Source organism: Nannospalax galili, unplaced genomic scaffold (assembly GCF_000622305.1).
Source record: "Nannospalax galili isolate Female #2095 unplaced genomic scaffold, S.galili_v1.0 scaffold54, whole genome shotgun sequence".
Classification (NCBI taxonomy): Eukaryota; Metazoa; Chordata; class Mammalia; order Rodentia; family Spalacidae; genus Nannospalax; species Nannospalax galili.
The window spans coordinates 5341858-5350535 of record NW_008341028.1 but is presented as its reverse complement, the minus strand read 5'-3'; the positions used below and the strand labels follow the sequence as shown (position 1 = coordinate 5350535).

At 47.9% G+C, this 8678-nt stretch overlaps 2 protein-coding genes across 2 annotated transcripts in view; one reads left to right on the top strand and one right to left on the bottom strand.

Moving 5' to 3' along the window:
• The window catches only part of Rasl12 (RAS like family 12), a 16207-nt gene extending 11876 nt beyond the window's left edge, over positions 1-4331 (top strand). Inside the window, exon 5 of the mRNA XM_008836307.3 lies at positions 2491-4331. Within this exon, the coding sequence (XP_008834529.1) occupies positions 2491-2866 (376 nt within the window). The 3' untranslated portion in view covers positions 2867-4331. The remainder of the gene's footprint in view (positions 1-2490) is intronic.
• A 160-nt stretch (positions 4332-4491) lies between these two features.
• Slc51b (solute carrier family 51 beta subunit) lies at positions 4492-7237 on the bottom strand. The gene is made up of 3 exons (XM_008836308.1): positions 7144-7237; positions 5717-5807; positions 4492-4708 (listed from the first exon to the last, which is right to left on the bottom strand). The coding sequence occupies exons 1-3, from the start codon at positions 7235-7237 to the stop codon at positions 4492-4494; spliced, it is 402 nt and encodes a 133-aa protein (XP_008834530.1).
• Between the last annotated feature and the right edge of the window lie 1441 nt (positions 7238-8678).

The following is an 8678-nucleotide window of genomic DNA, read 5'->3' as shown; positions in this document are numbered from 1 at the left end:
TAAAAAAAAAAAAAAAAAAAAAAGGCTTAGACTTGAACCAGAGGTCATAGACTGGGCTAGAGGGCAGATCACCATGGAATACTGCAGCATATTTTGCTTGGCTGGCACAGTGTTTTAAATGACCTGGAGTTGGAATGCTTTGCAGTGGGGCTTGCCTCTCAGGCCCTGCCTCTCCCTGTGGTTTCTGCTTCCACTCTCTCCATACATCCAAGTCACCCGCCTGACCCTGAGGCCCTTGACACTAATGCTTAAGCAATCCCTGAACTCTCCAGTGTGGATGTTGCCCCATGTGGCCAGTCTACCTGCACCAGCCTTCCATTGGCCCCTTCGAAGCTGCCCTTAACTTGCTCTCACTTTCCCAGGTTCCAGAGGCCCAGTGACTAGTGTTGAGATTTGTTTAGAATAGGTCACATGGGCAGTGGGAGAAGACAGTTGTGGCTTCCTGAAGGGTGACCATGGTATGGGGCCTTCATGGGTGGTCCAACCCTTAGACTCAAATTGCACCTCAGGGAATAAAGGGAAGTCACTGGAGGTGGTCTTTGAGGAATCATGGAGCCTGGAAAAGAAGTCAGAAGACTGGATTATGAATACAGCAGTTTTCAGTGTGTCGGGGAGATGGGGACTACAGATCACTGTTTTGAGTCCATGTTTACTCAGGGACCGTTGAAAAATGGTTTGCAAGCGAGTGACCAGAATTCAGAGCTTGAATGAAAATGAAACTGCCTCTGTTCCCTAGGAGCAGGGCATAACAGTTTACCCCACAGCCTTTTTGGTCAAGTCCATCACTAGTAAATTAGGGCTCATGGCACACTAGCTCCAAGTTTCCCTGAGCCCTTGTCGGTGTCTCCCATGCTCATCTTGCAGGTAACAGTGAAAACGGGAGTTAGAGCAGTAGTTTCCAAACCCACTGGCAAAATGTTTGCTGGGCTGCAGCAAAATTAGAAAAATGACTGGGTCTTAACTGTAGCTCAGTTAGTAGCAAGTACTTGCCTCCTGTGTACAAAACCCTGGGGTTCATCTCCAGGATTATGTAAAATTGGGCATGGTGGTGCATACTTGTATTCCCAGCACTTGGGAGGTAAAGGTAGGAGGATCAGAAGCTCAAGGTCATCTTTGGCTACATAGCAGGTTTGAAGCTAACCTGGGCTACATGAAACCTGGTCCTTAAAAAGAGCTGGCATGGTGGCATACTCCTTTAGTTCCAGCACTTGGGAGGCAGAGACAGACATCTCTCTGAGATTGAGGCCAGCCTGGTCTACATACTGAGTTCCAGGCCAGGTGGGGCTACAGGAAAACTCTGTCTCAGAAAAGAAAAAAAAGGAAAAGGAAAAGGACAATTCTGTGTGCCTGCCACCTACACACATACATGCACACACAAACATACACACACATGCATGTGCACATGTGTTTCTTGTTTCTGAAACTGTCATTCATATCCTATGGCAGAGTTGCAGGTTCAAGCTCACCATAGAAACAAATAACACCAAGGATCCTTGGGAAGTGGTGAAGGTGCAGATAGGATGCTAGCCCTGGGACTAGATGCTCTACCCCCACCCTTTTCATCCCTGCTGTATCCCAGTCTCTCTCTAAGGCCCTTGCTCCTGCCAAATCAGCCTTGGGCAAAAACTTTTTTCCTACCACTCCATACCCTGGTGTCTCCCCTCATTTTGGGCTCTACTATGGTCCTCAGAGATGGTGGCTGGGGCAGCTCACCAATGGATCAGGAGGATTCAGCCAGTGGAACCTTGGCCTCAAAACCTGAGAAGCCTATGAACTACCCAAGTCACTCTTCATTTTTCTTCACTGAAGTTCCCATGATGTCTAGCTCAGAAGCTTCGAGGAGTCTTCCACTTACAGTCTGTCTTATCATCACAGGAGGTGGCTAGGACCAAACAGGAATGGGTTCTCTGTTCCCCTGCTCCCCATGATATGATGTCCTCATCCCTGTTTTCTGCTGGCCCTCCTCTAGACAAGCAGACAAAACATCCCCATGAACCCCAAGAGTTCTGCCAGCCACAGGCTTCCTGAGTTATCTTGGTGGTCTGGGCACTTCAGAGCAAACAAATGCTTCTCTCTAGTACTGATCCCTCAAGCTAGGGCTGAGGGTTGCCATTTCCTGACCAAGGAATAGACACAAGGTGATGCCTTCTTTTTGTGGCCATGGGCAGGGTCTAGCATGGGAGACTGGTCAGACTTTTTTCTCTTCCTTATCTTCCTTCCTAAATTTTGATTTTAGTGACATCAGCCAGCATTTATTGAGCACTGAGTCTTTGCCAGGTATTGTGCTCCAAGCACCCATCACAGATTGTCTTAGCCTCAACAACCCTGAGAGGCAGATGCCATTTCCTCTTGTACTGATGTGTAAACAGATTCAGAGGGTGAAGATGGGCTCAGGCCCTAAGCCAGTCAGAGGGGAGATGAATGCAGGACCCTCCCTGCTGACTTGGGGTGGCATGCTCCTGACTCTGCCTTACCCTGCTTCGTCACCAGGCAGGTCACCAAAGCTGAAGGTGCAGCATTGGCCAGCAGGTTTGGGTGCCTGTTTTTTGAAGTCTCTGCCTGCCTGGATTTTGAGCACGTGCAGCACGTCTTCCATGAGGCAGTACGGGAGGCCCGGCGGGAGCTGGAGAAGAGCCCCCTGGCCCGGCCCCTCTTCATCTCCGAGGAGAAGGCCCTGTCCCACCAGACCCCACTAGCTGCTCGGCATGGGCTAGCCAGTTGCACCTTCAACACTCTCTCTACTATCAGCCTGAAAGAGATGCCTACTGTGGCCCAGGCTAAGCTGGTCACTGTGAAGTCATCCCGGGCCCAGAGCAAGCGCAAGGCACCCACCTTGACTCTACTGAAGGGCTTCAAGATCTTCTGAGGACATTCTACAAGAACCTTGGGCTCATCTGATGGCCAGGGCTTCAGGGCTTGTCTCCACCAACCTTGTCCCCTGATGAACCAATAGCCTTTGCCCTCTAGTAGATAGCAGACTCTGTCTCCAGCACCAAGCAGGGCTCTATACTCCATTCATTGTATGAGCCAGGGGGACAGGCATGAATGTTGTTCCTATTCCCTCCAAGCCTTGGTCTCCATGATAACCACTGCATTTCACCCTGGAGGGAAGCTGCCCCTGGTACAGCCCAGAGACCTGGGGTCAGTCACAAGCAGGAAGGAACTGCAGTATACATTGTGTGCCATGAGCCTTTCCTGCTCCAGCCACTGCCAGGCCGGCTGCATCTCCTCACTGTAGTCTTGGATAGACCACCTAGAGAAACTTTGTTCACAGGAAGGTTTAGAACAGCCTTCAGGATGGCTGGCCCTGAGGTCCTAGCGCCACCTGGTGGTAGGGAAAGGCAGGGGCGCTGTTCAGAGGCCAAAGCCTGGCACCTCCCATGACTTCTGACCACTCAGACGCTCCAGGCTACAAACCCTACAGTTTATCCAAGAAAAGTCTAGTTGAAATGATCCTGTGGGATACCTGGATATGGCAAAGGAACTGAGACTGGCATATTTTCAGCACTTGACTCTCAATGAAGGGAGAAGAGAGGGAGTGTGAGGTGCCAGGTTAGGGAAACTCCGGCATTTTTATCAGCATTCATAGGGTTCTTGTACCCACTTTGTTAGTAGACCCCCCGCCCCAGGACCACCTTTCTCAAGTTTAATGACAAAGGTTATAGAATAAGGTCATTCTGTCCAGTGACAGTCCTCAGAGAATCCACAGCTGGCAGGATCAGACGTCATCTGGTGGGCACCATCAGCTTGCCCACTGTTAGGTAAATGTAGTGTGGTTTAGTTGGATCTACAACTCTCAGCAATGGATCTGAGTGTTCAAAGCCCACTTTTATAAGACAAAACCCAAAGCCTTTGGGATTAATAAGACAGATTTCAAAAATTATTTGGTGTTTTGCCAAGACTCAGATGTGAGACAGTTTTCACAGATGAGGGTACAGTTATTTTTAATGTTTGTCACAAACCCCTAGATGAGGAGGTACAGAAGAGGGCATCAGAAGAACTGGGAAGGCTGCTCCTTGTACTCCCAGCCAGCAGGTCTAGGAGCTTAGACTGAAGATCTCTCTAACTCAGTCTTCAGCTCCATTTTACAGCTGGAGATGCTGAGGCATGGAGGTCATGAACTACTCAAGGCAGGTCCTGGCCCTGTGTCCTGGTCAGCTCCAAATTTTGTACTTTTGCTCCAAGCCACTTGGGGTGTGTGTGTGTGTGTGTGTGTGTGTGTGTGTGTGTGTGTGTGTGTGTGTGTGTGTACCACTATTGTCTGAATCAACTATGCAATTTTGACTGCCCACTTTGAGAAACAGTTAATAAAAGACTTTTTTTAATAATAATTTTTCATCTGATTGCAGTTCATTCATTGTATCTGCTAAACAATAAATTATGATGCTTGGAGGGATACTGTCTAACCTTGAAGGGGGTTGAGACCACAGAGCTGAGCTCAGATTACCGACTATGTGTCTGGCTTGGGGTGGCTAGTTCCTGGAATGCCCCCTAGCTGTCGGTTTCCTGTGGTTCAGGAAGGAAGACCGGAAGGAAGACCAGTGGTATATCTTTCTCATTCATCTCAGTTTCCACAGGGGCCATGGTTGGCTCCTCTGGAATCAGCATCTCTCTTAGGTTGCTCAGACTATCTTTTTCTTTGGTTTTGGCTTCATCCAGATGCATGGCTTCTGGTGTTTCTTTGTCTTGTGATTGCATCTTTCGGTTTCTGGGAGAAGAACAAACCGTGTTGGTCAGGGATACTGTGTGGTTGGGTCAGGACTGGGTCTCCCCAGCAGTTAGAGTTTGAAGGAAGATCCTATGGGCAGCTGGGAGCTGAGAAGTGGTGATGACTCAATTTCTTCCACAGAAAAACAGCTTCCACTTGCTTGTACAGCATCTCACCAGACCTGCAAGGCCACCTGGGAGCTCAGCTTTCTTTGATTGCCACTTAGAGATCAGGAAATGTGACTTAAGAGGCCAAAGAAGCACATAGCTGTTCATGCACTTAAGTTCCCTCATTCTGAGTCCTGTGACTTTTCATCAAACCACACTGTCCCTAACCCCAGGACTGTCATCCTACTTAGCACAAGTCCTCACCACCACAACCCCACATCATTTTAGATGCTGCAGGAAATTCCTAACCAACCTTCTGTCTCTTCCTACTTGCTTCTCCAAACAGATCTACACATACCACTGGCCATGCATGTAAGACCCAACCCCCAGCTCTGCACACCTCACTCCCCTGCCCAGCCACCTTCACTAGCTCCCACTGCCTCCTTTCTCTACCTGACATTCCTTCCAGTAACTCTCACAAATCCCTCTCTCGGAACTGTTTTGTTCAAGGAACCCATGGACTTCCTGGCCACAGTGGAAGGAACTGCGTGCCAGAGAATCTGCTTGGGCCATGGGGGAGAAGACTTGTGTCTGCTGCTTCTTCAGATAGCTGCCTTGTCTCTCAGTTAAGTTGGCGGAGGGCATTGCTTCCTGATCAGGTGAGAGGAGCTGGAGGCCCCTTTAAGAGTGACACTCCTGAATCATTCCTGCTTACTGGCCAGGGCCAGGAGTTGGTTATCAGGGACAGTTGCTGGGTTGTTTAGCAGCTTTGAATTCTCCAAATTCCCTGAAGGCTGCCACAAAAAGGTGGAGTACTAAGGGCCCTAAGTGATTCCCAGAGGGCAATCTAGGAAGGAAGCCCCACTCCCACCTCGAGACCCACCCCAGACCAGCTCCTCACCTGTTTGCCAGGATGCTCCTTCTCAGGAGGAACATGCTTATCATGACTACCACCATTGCAAGAGCGAGGATGGAATAATTCCAAGGAGTCGCTGAGGAAGGATAAAGACAGATCCTTGAGGAAAAGCCAGGTGCCACTCAAACCCACTCACAGTTGTGGCTTGGGCTCAAACCTAGTTCACAGCATCATCTATCCCCTGCTGTAGAGACCCCCATCCAGACCATATGTCCTGGTAGAACTCCGGGTCTGACCAGTAGGTGGATGGATGGGTGGGGAAAGATGATCCTATGCAGGAGACAGCACTGCAGCTGAATAGTTGGGTGGAGGGGGTAAGAGATGAGGAGGAGGCTGGCTAGGATGAACTTCACAGTCTTCGATTTTACTGATTTAAGGAGGAAAAAAATGAAAAAGGAGAGGAGAAGAGGGAGGCAGGAGTGACAGTCAAACTGGATTTAATAACTTCCCACAGAAAAGTGGTGAGCTGGGATTTGGATGCTCAGGATGTGTCTATATCCTTCTAAAGTAAGGTAGGCTCTAGGCTTAAGCTTTTGCCATTCCCTCTGACAGGAATGGTCTTCCCCCAATTAATCTGCATAGCTAACCCCTTCCCTTCCTGCAAGTATTTTTTCCATGACAAACCTTTATTAAGCACTACCATTGAACAATATCCTCAGCCCCTTTTTTTGTTTTGGGATAAGATCTCACTAAGCCATCCAGGTTGGCCTTCAATTCACCGTGTAAGGCCTTGAACTTGTTTGTGATCCTCTTGGCTCAGCCTCTTCGGTAGCTGGAGTTGATGATGGCAGGCCTGTACCAGCAGGCCTGGCTTACTTAGCTTCTTTTTTTACTATGCATCAGGAACACATTATACTTTTAGTTGTTGACCTGGTTTATTTTCTGTCTCCTCCACTACAGTGGACTCTTATGCAAGCAGAGAGTTTTCTGTTCTATTCACTGCTGTAACTCCAGTGTTGACAACATTGCTTGACACACAGGAGAGTTTAATAAACAGTAGAGGTGACTGACAGCTGAGTGGCCACACCCTGAGACAACAGAGAGTAGGGCTCAGCCCAACCCCTCTGGATAGTGAGATGTCTAGCTTCAGTCCCTCTTGAAGGAAATGTGCTATTAGTGTGGTAGAAAACTCAGTGTCAGAGGCTGAAGAGATGGCTCAGCAGTTAAAAGCACTGGCTGCTCCTGCAGAGGAAGTGAGTTCCATTCCCAACACCTACATGGCAGCTAACAACCATTTGTAACTCCAGTTCCAGGGGATCCAATGCCCTCTTCTGACCTCTGAGTACATGGCATGGCACAGGTGCACTTACACATATGTAGGTAATACACTCATATACATAAAATAAAAAATATTTAAAAAAGAAAAGACAGTGTCTAGCTGTGCCACACCCCACCGGTGTCTTACCACTTACCATCTTCTACACGAAAAAACCAAATCATTTCTTCCAGCAGTTCCTGGGGCACCTCAGAGCCAGCCGGGGCATCAACCACCTCACTGTGCTCCATGGCCCTGCTCCTGGATGATGTGTTTCTGGCCTGTGAGCAGACAAGTCTTGAAACCCTGGCTGCCCTCCTGACTGCACAGGTTCTGGTCTCTGAGCAGGCAACTCTGGAAACAAAGCAGAGAGCATGAGGGGACATCCAACCCCAGTAGACCTTCCCTCCTTGTCCAAACAAGCACCCCTAGCCTACAGCTTTAGGGCTAAAAGAGCCTGAACCGAAGCTGATTGTGACAACCACTCAGGAGGCTGAGACAGGAAGATCACTAATTTGAGGCCAGACTGTATTACTTAGAGAGTTCGAGAACAGCCTATATAGAGAGAAACTGTGTCACAATGGATAAGTAGGTAGGTAGATTAGATTAGATGATAGATAGATAGATAGATAGATAGATAGATAGATAGATATAGATAGGTAGATAGGTAGGTAGATTGATTGATAGATGATGGATGATGGATATAGATGATAAATGATGGATAGACGATAGATGATGGATATGGATAGATGATAGATGATAGCTTGAGAGAGAGAGAGAGAGAGAGAGAGAGAGAGAGAGAGGAGAGAGAAATAAAGTGATCTCAGGAAGGCCTGAAGAGTCAGGAAACACAGAGCGGACAGTGACTCAAATCTTCATTAAAACACATGTGGGGAAGGGGCATAAATCTGTGCCGAGGACTGTGCCACTAGCGGCCTGAGAAGGCCCTGCAGAAAGCTCTGCATTCTACCCTCTACTTTTCCTAAACAAATTATTCCACCTAATCCCTAGCGGCGCCCTCGGTAGCCAATTAGCCAATCACAGGCCGTTGCCTATTCACATGATGAAGGCTGGCCTATCACAGTCTCCCTCTCGGGGATTAGAACACCTGCTGCGCCGAGTTGGGCAAGGTTTGGAATTACCCAGAAAAGCATTTCTAGCACTAGTGCTGAGAGGTGCTCAGTGCTAGGCTGGGTTGGTAGTGCTCCCCGATGCTCGCGACTCCAGAACTGTTTCTCGCTTTTTCTGTTTTGGAGGCGGTAGAATGGAGACGAATGATCAGAATGATCAGATTGGTTTCTGTTGTTTGCAAGAAAAAAGCAAGAACCCACGCTCCCTTTCCTTAGTTTGAGCCAGTTTCTGTCCTTATTTGCAGGTGAAGCTGTACTTGACCAAACTATAGACCCTCTCAAAGCAGTCACACATTTTGACATATTCTTATACTACGTTACTATTACTACTTAACTGGGATTTTCTATGTCCCTATTTAAAGAAACCATGAGATTAATTTTGACAGTATATTTCAGTGAAGACAGTATATATCCAAAGTATTCAATAAAATTGCTGTAAAAATTATTGTAGTTTACTTTTTTTTTTTTTTTCTGATATCAGGTCTTTGCAATTGAGTGTAAAGTTTATGTATGTTACATACATATCTTGGTTCCCACTAGCCATGTTTCAAATGCTCAGCAA

Excerpts from the sequence above, each read along its gene's own strand:
- Slc51b (XM_008836308.1), bottom strand. The coding sequence starts at position 7,237 with ATGGAGCACAGTGAGGTGGTTGATGCCCCGGCTGGCTCTGAGGTGCCC. Across the intron at positions 5,808-7,143 it reads GTTTTTTCGTGTAGAAGATG|CGACTCCTTGGAATTATTCC; the intron begins GTAAGTGGTAAG and ends ATCCTTCCTCAG. Across the intron at positions 4,709-5,716 it reads AGGAGCATCCTGGCAAACAG|AAACCGAAAGATGCAATCAC; the intron begins GTGAGGAGCTGG and ends TTCTTCTCCCAG.